At 47.6% G+C, this 22,091-nt stretch overlaps 1 protein-coding gene across 1 annotated transcript in view; it reads right to left on the minus strand.

Moving 5' to 3' along the window:
* The window catches only part of EFCAB6 (EF-hand calcium binding domain 6), a 225,018-nt gene that overhangs the window by 119,225 nt on the left and 83,702 nt on the right, over positions 1-22,091 (minus strand). Inside the window, exons 10-15 of the mRNA XM_055396088.2 lie at positions 19,848-19,953; positions 13,311-13,478; positions 10,352-10,411; positions 10,089-10,249; positions 4,172-4,345; positions 1,922-2,090 (exon numbers count right to left, since the gene is read on the minus strand). Of these exons, the coding sequence (XP_055252063.2) occupies positions 1,922-2,090; positions 4,172-4,345; positions 10,089-10,249; positions 10,352-10,411; positions 13,311-13,478; positions 19,848-19,953 (838 nt within the window). The remainder of the gene's footprint in view (positions 1-1,921; positions 2,091-4,171; positions 4,346-10,088; positions 10,250-10,351; positions 10,412-13,310; positions 13,479-19,847; positions 19,954-22,091) is intronic.

A 22,091-nucleotide genomic window follows, 5' to 3' on the forward strand; every position in this document is an offset into this window, starting at 1 on the left:
TGCCACCCACTGGCGTGTCTCCAGGAAGCCAGGAACCAGGGAGGGGAGAAGCATGCAGGTACCACCAGGAAGCAAGAGCAGAGCTGCAGCTGCCCCTCCGCTTTGCCGGAATGCAGAGACAGGCAGGGGCAGAGAAGGGGGCCAGGGTGGGTTCACCAGGTGGAGAGGGGAGCCAGTTTCAAGTTTAGGAAGCCCGACTGGCTTCTGAAGCGCCTGCTTGCCTCACTCCGCAGGTGGTGGCCCTTCAGGCTTCCCTGGGGATTCTAGTTAACTCTTCAGGTTCATCCAGCAAATGTCCTCTGGGCCCTACCGTGTGCCAAGTACTGGGATACATCCCTGTCCAAAAGATAAAAATGTCTACCTTTGGAGCTTATGTTTTTACTGGAGGAAGATAAACAGGCAGAATAAAGAAATGAACCAGGGACTTGCCTGCAGGTCTGGTGGTTGAGAACCCAGCTGCCAATGCAGGGGGCCTAGGTTGGATCCCTGGTCCAGGAAGATCCTACATGCCATGGCCATGCGCAACTAAGCCTGAGCACCACAACAAGTGATCCTGTGCTCTTGGGCCTGTGAGCTGCAACTGCTGGAGTCCACGCAGCCTAGAGAAGTCCACGCAGCTCCACAAGAGAAGCCACCACAGTGAGAAGCCCACGCACGGCGACTGGAGAACAGCCCCTACCCGCCGCAACCAGAGAAAAGCCGACAGCAACGAAGACCCAGCACAAACAAAAATAAGAAACTTTTAATTAAGGAAAAAAAAAACCAATCAGAGTCAAACACAAAGAGGCCCCATTTGCCAGGTGCTTTGGGATGGAACCCGGGACCAGGCCCTGGGAGAGCTCCATGATTCCTGCCCACTCACCCACCGAAGCTGCTGTCGTCAGTCGGCAATGGCTGGTTACCAGTTCCTGGTCCCCCAGCCAGAACTCGCGGAACCATCCTTGACTCTTTCCTCTCCCTTACCCGTTACCCCCATGTCTCCTCACTGGGCCCCTCAGGCTCACAAATATAGATCCTCCACTTGCGCATATCTTGCCTGGGGAAGCGGACGTCTGGACTATTCCCACAGCCATCTAATCCCTTACCCCCCACACCAGCTGGCCCCTGCCTCCAGCCACCCTCACCCTCTGCCAACAAGAGGCTTGGAACTGAGATTTGGTCAGAGCCCATTTCAGCACCTGGCATGGGGGCAGGCACTAGATAAACTGCAGCTTCTTGGAAATACATTTCACTGCCTTCTTCTGAAGGTGTCCACACGGACACTACTACGTATTAGCGCCAAGGCTTCCCTTAAAAATAGCTGCAGATGATGAACCAGGGGGATCATAATAGGAATTTTAAGCAATCGTTCAAATTCATTCCTGAGACGTCTGTGCAGAACCCTTCAAAGTGAGTTCTTTCTGGCATGAACCTCACCAGTTCCCATAAGCACATGCAAATCAGCACTCTGAGCTTCCCATTTTCACTGCTAGTTTTTTTCCCCCACTTTCTTGAGGAACAAACCGCAGGTCTGTTATCACAGCATCTTGGGAACCCCTTGCTGGCAGGGCTGGGGGGACCTGAGCAGCCTTGCCCCGCCCCCGCCCCCACTGCCCCACCTCACACACAGAGCCAGGTCCTCAGTGGATGGCCAAGGAAAGCACCAATGAAACCTTTCTTTTGAAAGCTTAACTATCAAAACCCAGCCGCATTCACATCAGAAGCATATTCTGAAGAAAGTTGCTAAGGACATTTTTGGCCAGAAGAATCCTTTCACATTGTCAGAAGATGCCTAGAAATGAATCTGTTTTACCCTGGAATAAACCCTGGCTGAAAAAAGCTTAATGCTTGTGCCTTTAGAGCCTGGTGGCACAGTAAGACAACTGAACTTCCTTCAGGAGAGGAGGAAACGCAGAAACGCAGAGAAAACTTACTCTCCTACCTTCTTGAAGTCATGTGTGTTAATTTTGCCATTAGGCTCCTTGGTGAAGTCGAGAAATCGTTTTCTGAATGCTGGGTCCTGCTGCCATATACAGCTTTTGAGCTTTTCAGTGACTTCATCCTTGGTCATGTTCCTGGTCACGGCACCTTGGCTCTCAGCGGGCTTGGCTCTAAAATCACAAGCGGGCACACAGGTGCAGCAGCACGCTTTCTATAAGCCGGCGGCCCCCAACCATTTTTGGCACCAGGGACCACTGAATGGGGGAGGGATGATTTGGGGGTGATTCAAGCTCACTGCATTTATTGTGCACTTTACTTCTATTGTTATTACATCAGCTCCACCTCAGATCACCAGGCATGAGGCCCGGAGGGTGGGGACCCCTGCTACAGACCTCACCCACTTATGGCTCAACCCAGGACAACATGGGGGTTTTCCATCCCCTTCTCACAAACGAGCAGACAGACGCTGAGGTCAAGGGAGTGACTCGGGGACTTCTTATGCGCCCTTGGCTCGTAGCTTCAGAGCCAGGCCAGCAGCTCTGTGTCACTGCGTCAGGTAAAGCTCCACCTCCCCGGCCAAGGTCCCAGCACAAGGCAGCAGGCCTGGGTGGGGAGCTTTGGGGCAGGGGCTGCTGTCGCCTCTGAGGTTTTCAGCTGTGCTTTGAGCTGGCTGAATGTGGCGTGTGAGTTGGGAAGACACGGCTGAGAAAGGATACTTTAGTGAACTGGGAAAATGCAAAGTCAGAGCCTGCTACACAGCCTTAAACTAAACAGGCTGTTTCGTGGTCACCAGATCAAAGATTATCAGACTGCCATGGGAAAGAAGGGATGTCCAGAATTAATTCAAGTTGACTCGCAAAATCAATTTAACTTATATAATACAGATATTATGTGGTGTGCTCTGTGTCTGAGTGTGAGAATGTATGTGTCTTTGGAGGAGAATTATTCTCCAGCCCTCCTGCAGTCTCCTAGACCTCATTTTGATGGCCGTGAGATGGTCTTGAGGATGGACTTCGACCCCTTGCCTGCTGCTTCCGGCAGCTCTAAGAGCTCTCCAGGAATGCCCATGGTTGATGAGATGCTAAATTGCTAGTAATTCTTTCACTGCTTTTTTGGGAGGCAGATGTAGCTCTTCATGGAATATTTTACCTTTCTCTTAAAATACCATCTTTCTACTCATCTATAAAGCAGCTACTATTAAAGTGCCCAGATATTCAAATTTCATCACCTTAGCATTAAAATATTCCCATTGCTCTACACTTAAGAATCTTTTAAAGGGGATATGACAAAGTGAAGTCAGCCGATTAGTTCTACATTTTACCTTTCCTTATGGATTTATTATAAGCTATAGAACAAGCAAGTTAAAATAATATCTTTTCATTAGACTAAACCTATATTTTTTAAAATGAAGGGCTAGAATATTCATCAGTCTGACTTTTAATGGATTTACTAAGTATGTTTTACTGTTACAATTCAATTTGGCAATCATTTAAGTAACTCTATCACTCATGTTAGAAAATGTTAACCAGTGTGACGAGTATATTTTGCAATAAATGTTATACAGCAGTAAGGAAGCTACAACTCTGGAAAGAGTAAAGTGTGACTGCAGGGAGGTAATAGTTGAGTGGCAGGTGGGTTCTTTGGGAGTTGAAAGTCCTGGGTCCTTCCCCCAGGGTATCCACTAAGTTTGTGAATAACCTGAGCATGCAAAGTCACTTTCATTTGTGTCCAGCTCTTTGCGACCCTATGGACTGTAGCCCGCCGGCTCCCGTGTGCATGGGATTCCATTGGAGTGGGTTGCCATTTCCTTCTCCAGGGTATCTTCCCGACCCAGGGATCGAACCCATGTCTCCTACATCTTCTGCACTGGCAGGTGGGTTCTTTACCACTGGCGCCACCTGGGAAGCCCAAATAATGTGAGACAAGCCCCCAAGCCTCCTCTCAGGTCTCAGGGTGTTCAATTCCAGAATTAATAAGTCAGTGCAGTATATTCCTAAGATCTCTGCTTGCTTTAAAACTCCCTGGCTCTAATCACTGCATTAATCATTTGCCATCTTTCTTACTCAAATCCTAAAATACTCATTTTTGTCAGCAGATATTTCCTGTCCACCTTGCAATGGAATTCCACAGACAGAAAGACTGGCGTGCTACAGTGGACTCCTGGCCACGGGCTTGCAAAGCGTCGGACATGACTGAGCAATAACATATCCTGCAGTAGGCACCGTGGTTTTAATACATTCTTTCATTTTACCTCTCAGAAAGGTCTGGCAGCGGCTGCTCCTCTTTTTGAAGATGTTCATTTAACAGTTGACCTTTTGGCACGGGAACTGGAGAGACAGTGGGCGGGCGATTAATTCCTAGGCATGCCAAAAGTTTCTTGTAAAGGATTCTTCCTGAAGCAATATCCTGAAACTTACTGCAGAGTCTGAATTTTAAAAATAATTAGAACACGCCCATTAGAACAGCTGAAATAAGAGGGAGCCTACCAAGTGTCGGCAAGGAGGTGAGTGGCTACAGGTCTCCTCCATGGCTGGTGGGGTGCTAGATGGCGCTCTCACTTTGGAAGATAGTGGGGCAACCGAACATGTGCTCATCAGAGGATCCAGCTACCCCACCCATGGGCACTTAGCCGGAAGAAATAAAAATGGATGTCTGCACAAAGACTTGTATAATACCCGTGGCTTTCACTGGAAGAGCAAACACTGGGAACAAACAAGCGCCCATCCATAGGTGGATCCACAAGGATCCACAAGGCTGGGGAAGGCCATAAGACAGAAGTCTACCCCACAATGAACAAGAACCAGCTGTGCATACACAGAACAGCGTGAGTGAGCCGCACAGACATTATGCTTGGTGAATAAAACCTGGCATCTTGTAGGCTTGCATTTACAGAGAATCCTAGAAAATGCCAAGTCATCTGCAGTGACATGGTGTCAGGTGGGTGGGAGAGACGGATTGCAAAGGGCACAAGGAAGCTTTAAGGACGATGAAAAAGTTTAGTGTCTGGATTGACAGCTTGTGATGGGTTCACGGAAATATATACACTTGATGGATTTGTTCTAATTGTATTATTTAAACATGGGTTAGTTTGAGACTTCTCTGATGGTCCAGTGGTTAAGACTCCATGCTCCCAATGCAGACCAATGCCCACCTCAAGGAGCTGCAAGAAGCTAGGAAAGTGCTCGTTCTGAAAGGAGGCAACAGATCATCTGAAAACCCGGACATACCAGAGAGCTCAGAGTCAGCCTCGCTGAGCTGGGTCCTGCAGGAATGGCCGCAGCAAATGAGAGCTCCCACGGGCTTGACCCTGGGTGACAGCTTTGTATCTATTACCTCATTTGATCCTCACCACAACTCTCATGCTCAGCAACTGCCCAAGTTCACAGCTTGTTCAGTCAGGGCAGAGCTGGGATTTGAACCCTTCTGGCTACAGAGCCCGAGTTCCAGAGGGGCTTGAGGATCCTGAGGGGCTGGGAAGCCACATTCTGTTAAAGCAGTTGGTGTTTTCCTAATGGCAAGAGGACACCCGAGTACTTCAAGCAGGGTTTTGATGTGATCATCTCTGTAGGGCTTCCTTGGTAGCTCAGACGGTAAAGCATCCGCCCCTGCAACGTGGGAGACCCGGGTTCGATCCCTGGGTTGGGAAGATCCCCTGGAGAAGGAAATGGAAACCCACTCCAGTACTCTTGCCTGGAAAATCCCAGGGACAGAGGAGCCTCGGAGGCTACAGTCCACGGGGTCGCAGAGAGTCGGACACGACTGAGTTCACTTTGTAGTTTAGACAGACTGGTTACCTAATGGAGAAGAGACACAGGAGCGTCCGTCTCAAAGCTCCGGTGCCCGCGTGACCAGCCTCCTGGAGCTCACTCACTCACTCACTCACTCATTTCCTCGCTTGGCATTTAAGATGCCCTGTCCATGAGCCGGGCACTCGTCCACTCCTAGGCACTGGGGCTTCAGCTGGGAGAGACGAAGCCTCCACGTTTTACATCCTTGGTGCGTGGCACAGGTAATAAACATAAACAAATGACAGGAGCCATGAGAAGCGCAGCTGGGTGACAGGCAGAGAGTGCCTGGGAGGCGGGGCTGGGGGAGGTGGAGAAGGAGGCGAGTAGTGACCCGCCCCTCTGGGTGGTGAGATGGCCACCAATCTCCTTCCCAAGTTAACGTGTCTAAAAGGAAACTTCTGATTTCTACCCCCGGAAACTGTCCCCCTCAGCCTCCCCCAGCTCAGGTGACAATCCTGAGTCCCCAGGTGCTTGAGCCAGAAGCTTGGGTTCATCCTCACTTCCTGCCCACCCCACCGCAACCCACACCCCTGGCAGTTCAGCCAGTGGTATTCCAAACACACCCTGAACCTCCACATGTATTCATGGCACGTATTCCTAGAAGAACCACGGCGACAAAGTAGGCAGGAGCTGGATCTTATCACACCAAAGTGAAAAAAGTGAAAGTGTTAGTCACTCAGTCGTGTCTAACTCTTTGCAAACCCATAGACTGGGGCCTGCCAGGCTCCTCTGTCCATGGGATTCTCCAAGTAAGAATTCTGCAGTGGGTAGCCATTCCCTTCTCCAGGGATCTTTCCCACCCAGGGATCATACCCAGGTCTCCCACATTGCAGACAGATTCTTTACCATCTGAGCCACCAGGGAAGCCCCTTGCTACACCAAACTGCTTTCCACAGAGGCTTTGTCGTTTACGCGCCCACCAGCACACGTGCGAGAACCACCTTCTCCTCCTCCCTGCTCTGTCTGTCCACGTGTTTGCAAATTTGTACTTCTTTTACTTCAAGTGGCATTGAACATAACTCATATTTTTTTCTATTTATTAACCTACATTTTAACAAAGCAATAGCAAGCCTTCTGCTCAGAGCCTTTGGCAGATAGAGACATCTCATTAGGATTTAATTGTACTGTTTTCATGAAAGGCAGACTTAGTGTAACCTCTTTACAGCGAGTGATGCTGTTTTTACATGTAAGAAAAGCCTTTTTTTTTAAAAAAAAAATATACTTCAGAGTTGACATAAAGAAAATAAAGTGTACTCAGGTAGAACATGAATGCCATTGGGCAACACCCTCCTTTTAGGGACAAGTAAATGGAGACCTCAAGAGGTTCCCCTCTGTTGGCCCTTGGCTGCTGCTGCTGCTACTGCTGCTGCTGCTAAGTCACTTCAGTCGTGTCCGACTCTGTGTGACCCCATAGGAAGCCGCTGCAAACCTTTAACAATCTCCCAGCCGCCTCCTCATCCACCTGCGACCTCCCCCTCAGCTGCTGATCTCAGCGCTGAGAAGTCCGGAGGGCGGGACTCCTAGGTCAGCACTCCCACAACCCCTCTTCCACCCTGGCTCCATCTGCGTTTCCTCTGCAGATGCTGGCTGCAGTCTCCAGCTTCTCCCAGCCTGCAGGCCTGCCAGAGCCTGTCTGTGAAGCCAGGTGACTCCCTTCCTGACCCTGCCCTCTCTGCTCCACACGCATCCCGAGGACCTGCGGGGTCTCCCTCCACCCAACTGCTCACCCCACTTGCTTCCTCTGTGACCTCTGACCTCGCTGGCCCCCTGCCCCCTTAGCCTCAGGCACCCCCATCTGGTCCCATCGCCCCGACCTTCTCCACCACCTCTGCTGTGGGACCAGCGGGTCCCTGGTTGCCTGGAGGTGCCCTCAGGTCCTGCCCGAGGCCCACTCACCTCAGCCAGCCAGTCCACCGTCAACCCCAGACAAACGCTTGTCGAAAAAACAAATGAGCAAATGGTCGGTGTGAAGACACCCCTTTGAGTCTTCCTGCATCTGGTGCTTTCACCCCCGACTGGCCAACTCCATCTGCTCCCTCAGTGGCCCTGTGTCTCTCCCACCTGGCGGCTCGAGCAGTCCCGGGCAGCCCCGGAGACCCCCTCTGCTCTCGGCCGTCAGCCTCCCTGTCCAGTCTCCGGGCGGTTCCTCTGCTGCCCAGACCACCCGGGAGCAGCCGGCCCCACGGCCCTCTGCCCCTCCTCTCCCGCCCCTTCCTTCCCCTTCCCCCCGTTACACCCCTTCCCCTGCCCGGAGCCAGAGCTGCGTTCACAGAGACAGACCTGGCGTGCTCACCGCCCCCTCGAGACCCTCCAGCGGCCTCCGGAGGCCCCTCAGCTCCGCTTCTCGGCTGCGGGCCGCACGCAAAGGCGACCAGGACTCAGTGCCCCCGCACCCTGCCGGCCCGCGGACGGGGGCACGGGCGTTTTCAGAGCCGTCTGCCCTGGCGGCTCTCAGACCCCGGGGGGGACCCTGCCCGGTCCCCTGGGGGAGAGCCTGTCCTTCTCGCCCGCCCTTCCCGCCCCGTGGCCGCGGGCCCCTGCTGCTCTCCCCACGGATCCCGCCCGGTGGCCCGTCCGGTTATCCCGTGGGAGCTTCCCCTGCCACCCCACGTCCTGAAAGGCTCTTCCCTTTCTTTTCCAGGTTCCAGCCTCACGTTCCTGGGAAGCTGCTCACCTTCCGTGCCCTGGCCCCACCCTCCAGGCTTCAAGAATGGTGCGTACATGGTAGTCAGGTGTTCGCAGGCCATGTTGGGTGCTTCTGCATCTCCCCCACGTTAGACACATCCCCCCTCCTGCTGGCAAATGAAGGGATTTCTGTAAACCTATTGATATAACAGGGGCTTCTCTGGTGGCTCAGATGGTAAAGCGTCTGCCTACAACGCAGGTAGACCCGGGTTCAATCCCTGGGTCGGGAAGATCCCCTGGAGAAGGAAATGGAGACCCACTCCAGTACTCTTGCCTGGAAAATTACTGGACAGAGGAGCCTGGTAGGCTACAGTCCATGGGGTCACAAAGAGTCGGACACGACTGAGCGACTTCACTTTTTTTTTTTTTTTTATTGATATAACAAGACGGCCAGATGCAGGAGACTCACGCAACACTCACTGAGAGACCAAGTGAAGGAAGAAGTGAACCACCCAGCCAGTCCTGGGCTCCTCTCCCTCTCCCTCTCCCCGGGACCGAGCACACAGCAAAGTCACGAGCAAGCCCTGCAGACATGGACATCCACGTGGCCGCCGCCTTCGCCTGCTGCCCCTCAGGCCCTCACCCCTCCCTGAGCTCCTCCAGAACCGCCTCTGGACTTGCTATCACCTGCTTCTGCCCTTTGCCTTGTTTCTTCCCCTGCCCCAAGCAAACTGATCTTCCTGCAAGAGTTCTGTAAACTGGATGGATGCAAATAGCCGGCCCAGCACACCAAGCTCTCGCAAGCCCCTCCTGACGGGGAAAGCCTTGCCCCAACTTCTTACAAGCCACAGGGAAAATAGGCTATGAGTGTTCACGGAAAGGAGACTTGAGAGGCCAACAATTACCAGTAAGATCAACTTTTGGGTCGCTTTAAACCAATGTAATATGAATCAAAGTAAAAATACGATTTTTAACACTCCATTTCGAAGGGCTGAAAGAGCATCCTTGCGAAGCCACTGAACTTCCACCTACAGGAATCTCCCAGATCACCGCCCACACCCTGGGGAACACTGGTCCCCCGTTTCTGAGGGTGGCCTGTGGCAGGCGCCATCCCGCCTGGGTCCCGCTCCAGCCTGCAGGTTGTCAAGGTCATCTGCAGTGAGGGAACGCCGCAGGGGGTGAGCCCCTCCACGTGGAGGGTGGAAGGGACACCAGGCAGGACCCATGGGGCCTTCAGGACACCTTCTCTTCTTTCTCTAATATCTCTGTCCCCTCCAGCTTTGGCTCAGCTACCACAAAGTAAGTTTTAAACTAAAATGAACTATAAATTATATATATAAACTATAAATCAGGCTACCATTTATGGGCTGGTGGGTCACAGCCAGACACCCTGGGAGGTAAAACAATATGAAGATTAAGGCCATAGGAGTCATGGTGACCAGGATGGGACCCAGGCTCCATGGCTCACTCCTGTGTGTCTCTAAGGAGTCGCTGCACTTCTCCCGGCCTCCATCTCCTTATTCAGGAAAAGGAGTTGTAATGCAACCTTACACACTTGTGGCGAGGACTCAGTCATATAGTATACGTGCCAGGTTCCCAACCAACGTTCAAGGCTTAGTACAGACCCAATAGCTAGAAGCTATTACCAGTACTGCCCACTAATACGGCAGAAAACATGTAGAAAAAGGTTTAGAATTATCAAACAGACTTAAAGGAAAATGTGACATGAACTAATTCTGTTACCTGAAAACTTACTTTACTAAATGTTCAGTTGTTAAAAATGGGCAGAATACACGGATGATTTTCTTGAAATTATTTCGCCCGATGAGTCCTGTGTCTCCGAGGTCATATGACCGCAGCATATTACAGAAAGCTGATAGATTCTTAGCAATCGAGTCGTGAATAATTTCTTCCACCTACCAGGAGAAAAAAAAACACAAATGGTATTTTCCAAGTTGCATGTTTGTAACCCGGGGTGGGAGGTAGCACCCTGGGGCCACATAGAAAGCGTTACTTACTGAATCCCAAGCCAGGAAGAGAGGCACCTTGGTGTCTTTATAGGTGGGTATTTTGTGCAGCTGATTGGGAAAGAGAAAATGTGCATAAATACAAATCACTCATAAAGGCAGCGGGAGCTTAGGAGGCAGATGGACTTTGGGCTATCAGTTTTATCCCTGATTAGCCAATAGTTTAGACCTTGAGCAGGTAGGTGTGTCTGCCCACCAGCCCCCATCTGGAAATGAGGATAACAACATTCAACTTGTGCTTATTTTAAAAAGTACAACAGACATGAAAAAAAAATCCATCACCTAGCAATTAAATAATGAACACCTAGATTATAACAATGGGGAATACTTTGCATCTTTTAACACTACATGGCAGAATTTTTACTGACACGAAGGGGTAATAATATGTTAACTGATGATAAATATATCTCATTTTAAATAAAATAGATATCATATATGAAAAGATATATAAATACACATATCCAGCTCATCAAAGTCTATACTGTATATTAAACTGTGTACTTTTATATATCAATTATACCTCAATAAAGCTACAAAAAATTGTGTGTGTGTGTGTGTGTGTGTGTAAAGGTATAAAGGTTTGGAAGAACATGCAAGAGTGAGAAAAAATGTAACACAATTTCTCCATGTGAGAACTAGCGGTGACCCTAATTTTCTTCTATTCGCACCTGTGTTCCAATGTTTCTAACCCATTGTTTTATATTAACATTCACTCAACACGCTGCTTTGTGAGTGTGTCGAGCACTGGACTATGCCTGAGGGTACCGCTGGCAGTGAAAACAGAGAAGTCTCTGCCTTCCTAGAGGCATGACAATATCATGATACAAACGTGACCCTGTGGCCAGTTCAAGTGTGTGAGGTTGATGACTGCAAGGCTGGCTTCATCAGAGGAGTCTGGGGGATCGCTGGGAAGGCTGAGTCCTACTGAAGGGCCCCAGATAAAGGAGTGGGAAGGGGATCCTGGCAGGAGCTGCAGTGCTGGTAGAGGTTGGTAGAGGGAGCCTGGGGAGCCCGAGGACCTGGCAGTGTGATGGCGAGGAGACCCCGTGAGAGGCAGCCAGGCTGGACCACGTGGAACCTCGTCAACCACGTTGGGACGTTCTGCTTTATTACGAGGCTACAGTCATTAGAGGACTGGAAGCCAGAGGCACACAGGGTCTGATCTAGAGCAGGCAGAGACCACGCTGCTGGCTACGTGGAGAGCACACTCTCACATGTCTACACTTTTTCATTTTTAAAGAAAAAAAATGGATTTGATTAAAAAGAAAGAGGAAAAAGGATGGCTATGTGCAGTCAATCCTAAAAGAAATCATCCCTGAATATTCACTGGAAGGACTGATGCTAAAGCTGAAGTCCCAATGCTCTGACCACCTGATGGGAAGAGCCAACTCATTGGAAAAGACCCTGACGCTGGGAAAGATTGAGGACAGGAGGAGAAGGGGACGACAGAGGATGAGATGGTTGGATGGCATCACTGACTCAATGGACTTGAGTTTGAGCAAGCTCCAGGATGGTAAGGGACAGGGAAGCCTGACATGCTGCAGTCCACTGGGGTCAAAAAGACTCATACACGACTGAGCAACTGAACAACAAAAATATGCAGAGTTGTGGTGACGGGCAGAGGCAATGATGCACAAAAGCTAGCACAGTCTCTGTCCCACCAGGCAACTCTGGAGAAGCTGCAGTTCTCTGTTTCTGCAAGTGAAGGGGCTCTGGGACTCACTTCTGAAACAGCTCAAGAAGGACCCAGTGACGCAGGTTAGAATGTGCACAAAGCGGGCTTCCCAGGCGGCACTAGCAGTAAAGAACCCGCCTGCCTGTGCAGGAGATGTAAGAGGCATGGGCTCAATCCCTGGGTCAGGAAGATCCCCTGCAGGAGGGCGTGGCAACCCCTTCCAGTGTTCTTGCCTGGAGAATCCCAAGGACAGAGCAGGCTGGTGGTCACAGGAGTCCATGGGGTCGCAGAGTCGGACACAACTGGAGCAACTTACCATGACTGCACATAAACCACAGCATTTAAACTGAAAGCTAACCTGTGCCTGGTAAAAAGACGCCTTTAACAAACATCTCAGTGAGACTCTGCTAATGTCCATGGCACGCATCATCTGAAACTAATCTGATTTTTTCAAAGTCCTTAAAATTTTAAAATGCTAAAGAGCTATTAAAGTTATAGAAGGATTAATACTAACAAAACTATCAACTTTTCAACCAAAAGAAATAAATACCAATAGTGTTTGCCACTTGAGGCAATAAGCAGTTGTTTTGTTTTGTTTTATTGCAAATGTATGCATGCTAAGTCACTTCAGTTAAGTCTGACTCTTTGCGACCCCATGGACTGCAGCCCACCAGGCTCTTCTGTCCATGGGATTCTCCAGGCAAGAACACTGGAGTGGGTTGCCATGCCCTCTTCCAGGGAGATCTTCCCGACCAAGGGATTGAAACTGCGTCTCTTACGTCTCCTGCATGGGCAGGCAGGTTTTAGCAGTGCTATTGAAATAGAGTTATTTCAATATAGAGTTATTTCCTATTGAAAAGGAGTTATATCTGGTGTATCAAGCGCTGCCATTCAAGGAGAGGTTTTAGGAAATGTCAAAGTTCATCCTTTACTGAGATTTAGAAAAGTGAAAGTTGCTCAGTTGTGTCTGATTCTTTGAGACCCCATGGACTGTAGCCCATGGAATTCTTCAGGCCAGAATACTGAAGAGGGTAGCCTTTCCCTTCTTCAGGGGATCTTCCCAACCTAGGGATCGAATCCAGGTTTAGAAACTAAAAGTTAAAATCAAACAGCTTTTAAACACAACTCTTACTTAAAATGAAAATTAACTGGTGGAAAATGTGCAGTCATTCAGTTATTTAAACCATATTTCACCTGCATCTCTTATTTCACTAACAACACTTAAGTTTCCTGCTGTAAACAGAAAAGCAAACGTGAAGCTGTGGCAAAACTCACCTTAGGGTTCTCCTCAACTAGCTCAATAAACTTGCTGATGCTGACACATCCGGTGCACCCAGGGTCAAGTAGCCGCATTAGTTCTTTGAATTCTGAATCACTTACTTTGACAACCATGCAGTTTAGAATACGTTGCAGTTCTTGCCCTGTTATCTGTCCGTCAGGTTTCTGAGCATGAAAATATTATAAGGGAATTTTTTTAAAAAAGAATAAAAGGAAGGAAAGCATGACGTGTATTGGGCAGCACTTAATAAATCAAGATTTGGGGCCAAACAGAAATGTGATTTGAAATACGAAAACCTCAGCTGATGCTCACTGTATAACCCACGTGCCAAGAGCAGTCAGGGGAGAACTGACATAGAACTTTGCCAGTGCCATGCTACCATGTTCTTTGTCAGGATGTAGCAAGAGAGAGGTTGACCCTCTCCCCAGGACAGGCTAAATGCTGGTGGTCTCAGAGGCCAAACAGCTTTTCCTGCCCTAACCCACCTGAGGACCCTGCAGCTCAGCCACACTGGGCATAGGACTTCCTGGAAATTCAATTACAACTTGCCAATTTACTAAGAATATCAATTATGCTTGTTTGCACTACCACCACCCTCGTCAATTACATAAATGGACAATTACTTAGCGAGAAAAATTTTAGCCACGCACCATAAAGAAAACATGTTATGAGCAAAATACTGGGAGGCAAACTACTCCCAGAATAAAAAATTACCAATAAGTAAATTGAATATCAAAATTGAGAGAAACTATTTACTGGAAAGGCAGGGGAAATAAAGGGCCCCATCTCTTTATAAAGAGATATTGCAAATATTAATGTGACCAAAGACTTATTAAGTGATACAGCAGTGTATGAATGTCAACTACAAATTTAGGGTCCAAAACTTGAAAAGGACAGGTTTTCTTGGAGAAAATTAAGTAATTTAGAGGGTATGTTCAGGGCACTTTTTGGTGGGGGAGTGACCATTGTTTAATGTCCAAGTAGGAGTCGTTGAAACTAATATTTATGATTTTCAATAATCAACCATTATCACTCTCTAATTCGAGTATTTTCATCACCCCCAAACAAACCTTGAGCCCATTTCTGCCCTATTCTAAGGGACTAATCTAGTTTCTATCTCTATATATATTTGCTTTTTTTCTGGATATTTCGTGTAAATAGAATTGTACGACATTTGTATCTGCACACACCTTCCATCTGCCTTCTTTCAACAGGTATAATGTTTGTGAGGCTCCTCCATGACGTTGCATGGATCGGTATTTTGTTCCTTTTTATTCCTGTTACTACTATTCCGTTGTATGATACGGCACATTTTGTATTATTGTAAGTTGATGAACATTTGGACTGTTTGCAGTTTGGAAATGAGGAATAATGTTACTGTGGCCTCTTGCACACAGGACTTTGTGTGGACATATGTTTTTATTTCTCTTGGGCAGATGTATCTAGGAGAGGAATTCCTGGGTCAAGTGGTAAATTTGTTTTAAATTGTTAGGAAATGACTCTGTTGTTTTCTGTAGCAGTTGTCTGATGCCAACAGGGGCGTTTGAGTGCCATCTCCACAGCACCACCAGCATTTAATGTTACCTGTCTTTCTGATAGCAGCCACTCCAGGGGGTGTGAGGTGATACCTCACCACCCTATTGATCTGCATTTCCCTGATGACTAACAATGCTGAGCTCCTCTTCCTGTGTTAGCTGGGTATTCCTATATATTCTTTGGTGAAATGTCTACTAATATCTTGTCCATTTTAAACATTGGGTAGTCTTCTTATTGAGTTCTCAGAGTTCTCTATATTCTAGATGCAAGTCCTTTACCAGATAGAGAACTTGTGTACGTTTTCCCCCAGTTTGTGGTTTCTCTTTTCACCTCCTTAATGGTATCTGCTGAAGCACAAAAGCTATTAATTCTAAATTAGTCCAATTTACACATTTTGTTGTTTTATGGATCATGCTTTTAGTATCACATCTAAAAAAATCTTTACCTAACACAAGGTCACAAAGAATTACACATATGTCTTCTTCTAAGACTTTTACTGTTTTACCTCTTATATTTAGGTTTACGGTCTATTTTCAGTTAATTTTTGTATATAATGTAAAGAAAAGGTCTAACTTCACCTTTTTGCATTGGTCAGTCATTTAAGTTGTGACCGAATTTTTGTGACCCCATGGACTGCAGCATTCCAGGCTTCCCTGTCATTCTCTATCTCCCGGAGTTTGCTCAAACTCACGTCCATCGAGTCGGTAATGTCATCCAACAGTCTCATCTTCTGTCAACCCCTTATCCTCCTGCCCTCAATCTTTCCCAGCATCAGGGTCTTTTCCAAGAGTTGGCTCTTTTCATCAGGTAGCCAAATTATTGGAGCTTCAGCTTCAGCATCAGTCCTGCCAATGAGTATTCAGGGTTGATTTCCTTTAGGATTGACTGCTTTGATCTCCTTGCAGTCCAAGTGACTCTCAAGAGTTCTTCTCCACCACCACAATTTGAAAGCATCAGTTCTTTGGTGCTCAGTTTTATTTATCGTCCAACTCTCACATCCGTTCATGACTACTAGAAAACCATAGATTTGACTATGTGACCTTTGTTGGCATACCCAATTGTCTCAGCACCATTTGTTGAAAAGATTATTCTTTCACCTGCTGAATTGGTTGAAAACTAATTGACCATCAATGTGAGGGTTTATTTCCATACCCTCTATTATGTTCCATTGATCAATGTCTATCCCATGCCCATACCACACTGTCTTTATTACTATAACTTTTTCCTATGATTCAAAATCTGGAAGTTTAAGTACTCTAACTTCACTCTTTGTTTCCAAAATTGTTTCAGCTATTCTGCAACCTTTGCATTTCCAAATGAATTTTAAAATCAGATTTACAATTTCTGCAAAAAAAAAATAGCCAGCTGGAATTTTGACGGGCTTTCATTGAATCTACAGATCAATCTAGAGAGAACTGTCGCCTTAATAATATTGAGTGTTCAAATCCATGAAATTAAATGTCTCTTCATTTATTTACATCTTCCTTTTTACCATGTTTTATAATTTTCAGTACACAAACCTGGCCTCCTTTTGTTAAATTTACTTCTAGGTTATTCTTTTTATGCTGCTGTGAGTGGAATTGCTTACTGAAGTTTATTTTCAGATTGTTCATTGCTAATTTATGGAAATATAACCGATTTTTATACATGGAGCTTGTATCTTATAACCTTGATGAATTCATTTATTAGTTCTAGCAGTTTGTGTGTAAGTCCACTCCTGAGAATTTTTTATTATAAGATCAAGTGGTCTGTGATTAAAGACAGTCTTACTTCTTTCTTTCCAATGTGTATGCGTTTTATTTCTTTTCTTTACTCATTACATTGTCTACAACTGCAGTCTAATGTTGGAAAGAAGGAGCTAGAGCTGACATTATTGTGTTTTTCCTGATTTCGGGGGGAGTATTCAGTCTTTTGTCATTAACTGTGCTGTTATTGTTTAGTCACTAAATTGTGACACTCTTTTGCGACCCCATGGACGATAGCCTGCCAGGTTCCTCTGTCCATGGGATTTCCTAGGCAAGAATACTGGAGTGGGTTGCCAATTCCTTCTCCAGAGGATCTTTCCTACCCAGGGATTAAACCCGAGTTTCCTGCATTGGCAGGCGAATCCTTTACTAGCCATCAGGGAAGCCCAACTATGTTGTAAGGTTTGGGTTTATCATAAAGGCCCTTTACACGTTAGGGAATTTCCCTTCTATTCCTAGTTGGTTGAAAGTTGTTATCATGAATGAGTGTTGAATTTTTCAAAATTTTTTTTCCTGCATTTATGGCCATGCAGATCTGTCTTTTATTTCTATTAATACTGTGTGTGATGGTAATTGATCTTTTGGAATTTAAACCAACCTTGCCATCCTGGGATGAACCTCATGTGGCCATAGCATTTAATCCTTTTTACACCTTGCTGGGTTTGGTTTGCTAATATTTTGAGAATTCTTGCAACTATATTCATGAAGGATATCGGTCTGTAGTTTTCCTTGTGGTCTCTTCATCTGGTTTTGGTATCAAGGCACCACCGGACTCAGAGATTGAGCTGAGAAGCATACCTTCCTTCCACACAGCCTGAGTTTGCAGCAGGCAGCTATGTGGACAAGCAATCTTCCAAGCCTTCAACACAGAGGATTTGCACATTTTCAGTTAGATACATTTCTAGGTATTTGGGGTTTTTTCTTTAAGGATTATTAGCACTAATATTTTAAAACTTCTTTTTCCAACTGCTTATTGCAGTTTATAGAAATATGACTGATCTTTGCATATTGACCCTGTTTCCAATGACCTTCTCAATTCCATGATGAATTCTAATAAATTTTTGGAAGGTTCTTTGGGACGTTCTACTCATAAAATCATGTGAGCTGCAGATAACAACACGGAGAATGAAGCACATGAATAGGCAGGGACAAACTGTTTCTGGGTGCTGGAACGTGAGCCACACCTGACTCAAATGTAAGTCGGTGGCACGAGGGCAGAGGCGTACTCAGGCAGCACACACAGCTCTGCAGGGTGTGTGACTTGGAGCAGATCGAAAGCCTGTCTTCTAAAAAATTCTTCATCCTTCTCTACGGCAGGAGTGGGCCCTGCTTCCCAGGGCCATCCTCTATGGCCAAATGCCATTCCGTGCCCACTGCTGGCTCTTTCCCTCTGCTCTCCTACCAGGTCCCAGAATGTGGCCAAGACCCAGGCAAATGATTGGCAGGCGTGGGGTGGGGGGTCCCCATTGGAAACCCCACCTCTGCGGCTCTCCCTAGGTGATGGCTGCAGCTCTCCTGCAATACTCCGGAGGGTGAACTCGTCGGCAGTGGGGACTTCACCTTATTCACCTGTGGGTTCAGTCTGGCACGGAGCAGACACTCAATTCCCCACCTTCTCCTGTGTGCGTCCATCAGTCTTATTTGTCCAGAGGTACATCAGGGACTCTTAAGTCACTGGCACTTGGCTCAGTAAGCATTATTACAGCCCTCCATCAGCGGAGGTGAAGATTTCACCGTTTTTAATTAAATTATTTCTTCATTATACTAATAAAAGCTGAGGCGGCTGAACACACGGGAGCCTTCGTTTATCTTAAAGCGGTGGCCCGGTCAGCACGCCGGCGGGCAGCTCAGTGCAGGGCGGAAGTGCGCCAGCTCGGGGAGCAGCTGGTTGCAATCTCAGCCCCACCGCTCACTATCCGAGGGAGCCTCGGGCCGGGCACTCACCCCCAGGCTCCTTTCCTCAGCAAATGGGGTGAAACAAAAAGCATGGAGTGAGGGTAACGACGGTGCCGCCTGACAGAGGTGCCGAGAGGACGGAGCGAGTGGGCCCCACAGAAGTCACTGGCGGCAGAGCCTGCACGTCGAACGGGTGCCCCGTGCCTGGCTGTGCTCAGAGAGCAGGGCAGCAGGGGTGACGATGAACTGTGCCCGGCGCACCAGCTCCAGCGTCTCCCCCGGACAAAGCAGAACCCAGAGCTCAGAATCCACGCCGTGCAGAGGCGTTCCAGACGGACAGAGGCGTGGAGCTGCGGCCTCCCGAGCGCAGAGCAAACCGGAACCGTCCAGCGCTCCTCCAGGCCCTGGGAGCCCCGCCAAGCCCGGCCCTCGGCGGAGACTGCCCCTGGGTGGAGGGCTTGGCCAGGGGGACCCGGAGGCCGGGGGCCCCCTCTTCTGTGTTTGAGCCTGAGGCGAAGCACTTCACTGCACTCCTGCTTATTTACTGGAGATTCAGTAATTGGATGTGCTCAGTAAATAACTAACTTGTGAGATGTGGCTCTGAACCAAAAGCATCCGAATGCTGCTTTCTAAAATGAACGTGAAAGTGGGACAGAAGCTAATGTTTAAAGCAAAATCACGAACAAGCCTCCCTTTGCAGGACAGGTAAGCAATTAAACAGACTATTTTGGGACTAAGAAAATGTTCCCGTTCAGGGCTACAAGTTGGTTATGAACCCATAAACTCTAGGGTGGGGATGGGAGGAAAGCTTGACAGGTCAAGGTTAGTCCTTAATCATACAGCTAATGGCGATGAGTCACTCCATTCTTAACAATCTTGGCACACGTTGTTCTCAGCCCCTGGCATTCATCTCACTACACTGCAGTAAACTTTATGTCCCCTATCTTTCCAACTAGACCCGGCTCTTGAGGTCAGGCTTTGCATCCCTAAGCACTCAGAATAAGTGCCAGCACATAACGGTGGTGGTGGTTTAGTTGCTAAGTTCTGTCCAACTCTTGCAAGCCCATGGACTGTAGCCCACCAGGCTCTTCTATCAATGGGATTTCCCAGGCAAGAATACTAGAGTGGGTTGTCATTTCCTTCTCCAGAGAATCTTCCCCACCCAGGGATCAAACCTGTATCTCCTGCATTGCAGGCAGATTCTTTACCACTGAGCCACCTGAGAAGCCCATAGCATACAATGGGAGTTCAAAAACATTTGTTGGGTGATAAATGAATGAGTATACAGTTTATTGGTCCTGTTGAGTGTTAGCCTTCCTCGCAACAGTGAGTTTTTCACCAGTTTCAAAATCTTACAGACTTGATGAGCAGCAGTGCTTTCTTCAACGATGTATAGTGATCTTCACGTCTAAATAACTTTGTGATAATGCTTTCCTTGTGAACCTGATTGCTAGAGTTGATGCTACAAAATTAAGAGAAAGACAGGAATAAGGTTATGCTCTTGACCTTTGTTCTTAATGCAAAAAAAAAAAAAAAAGAAAATCACCCTAACAACATCTATACTAATGCTTTACCTTTGGATGGCTCCTCTTCCAAAAAGCGTTACATGCTCATGTGGGCCCATCTGTCACTCAGCCAACATGGTGCCTAATCAGGGAGCCAGCTTGCATGCAGTTCCCACAGGCATCAATTAGTCTTGCAGTCCCATCACTCTCCCCTTCCCTTGCCGACTAGTTGTGGCCAGCCGTCTGGCCAGTTTGCGCCTTTGGTCTCAAAAAAAGACCAGGAAAGATACCGAGATCATGGCTGAGAACAAACTGATCACTGTTGAGATCACTGCTGAGACCAGCACCTCCCTGTAGAGGCAGAGTGTTGTAGCCCATCACCCACATCATCACCGAGGACACACATTTCCAGTTTTGAAACAGTGAGGATGTCGACCTTCACAGGCTGTCCTTCACTGTTGACAGTGGCTGTGACCGCCATGACCACCTCTGTTATCAAATCCGTCTCCCTTACTTGCCTCTTGCTTTCACCCCCTGAGATCAGGGCCGGCAGCCTGCATGTACACTTGGAGGCCCGTGATCATCCACCAGGGAGAGCAGAGCCAACTTCACTGGGGATTCTGATCACAGCGGAGGCTGAAGAACCTCCTGGCAATATACACTCGCCAGCCTCCCTTTTCAGGGTTCAATTAGACGGTTTGACATGTCCCACGAAATAAAGAATGGCGGTGAATCAGACTGGCTCTGAACATCTCTCAGATCGCTTAGGGGAGCTCACTGCTGCACCTGTACGGCCGTCTTAGCTTTTTCCAGTTGTGCGAGAACAGACAAACGCACACACCCCTGCCACCACTTGACGGAACATAGGAAGGAGCAGAAACGCGGGGTCTGAGTTCTTCATGTGACTTGGAACCTGGCTTTTCTGAAGACCATGAACACTGGCATGAATGGGTACGTTTGCATCAGTTTTATCTACTACAGTACCACTGGCGCTGGGGCCGGACGGTGCTTTGTTGCGGGGGTAGGAGGGGAGAGGGGTGGGGGTCCCGTGCTGTGCACTGAGGACCGTTTAGCAGCATCTCCGGGCTGCATCCAGAGGAGAGTGGTAGTGCCCCTGCCCCAGCTGGGACAACCAAACACATCCCATGACCTTGCAAAATGTCTCCTGGGGGGCCAAGACAGGCCCCAGTTGAGAACTACTCTTTTAAAGGAAATAAAGTTCACAGGTTAATTTGTACAGTCCTGAACAAGGTGCTGTGGGACAAGAAAACGATAAAGAAATAGAAGTAACTTCCCCGAAGGAACGAACTCATAGAACTGCTTGTATGGGGGAGGGACGCAGGGCGAGGGGCTCTGAACACCTGGAAGGCTGGTGACCAGGGCAGTTCATTAAATATTCATAAACCCTGAGGCAGGGATTGGACCTAGTGAAATAGGCATTAACTCTGTGGTATATTTCACTTTACAATACAGCGTAGTGCTTTCAATGAACGTGCTGAGGTTATAAAGGCTTTTTTTTTTTTTTCTTTAAGATTCATACAGGGCGATCAATACAGGGTGCACATCAACGTAAACAAAATAGTTCTTATTGAGTGAAAGTCTAAATGCTAAAATGTCATATTATTAAGTGTTTTTATGTTTCGGGGCCCCCACCACAATTTATGTGATAATGTAAATCTCAAGCTATAATAGACATTAGAATGAAAATGAAAATAATGGCACACAAGGCAAATAATCCACAGTATATGCACCATGCAGAGTGAGGCTGGAAAAGAAGTTAGCATACGCTGCTCTTTTCCATGTAACATTTGAGAATTACACGTTTATACCCAGTTCTACAAGAGGATATTTAGTGCTCAGAGACCCATCTTGGCAGGGTGGGTGTCTGCACTGAGGACATTCAGGCTCCGATTCTGCCTCCATGACTCAAGAAGCCTGTGATCTAGTGAAGACTTCCTCAATGTCTTATTTTGTCTTATTCCCTAGAAGTTGGAATAATAATTATACCTACCTTACAGTTTAAGGTAATTTTAAATAAGAAAAATTATGGAAAATAATTTACAAGCTATACATTATTATGTAAAAGTCTGTAATT

The sequence above is a fragment of the Moschus berezovskii genome, chromosome 6 (genome assembly GCF_049115385.1).
Source record: "Moschus berezovskii isolate FMDL1 chromosome 6, NW_MosBer_1.0, whole genome shotgun sequence".
Taxonomy (NCBI): domain Eukaryota; kingdom Metazoa; phylum Chordata; class Mammalia; order Artiodactyla; family Moschidae; genus Moschus; species Moschus berezovskii.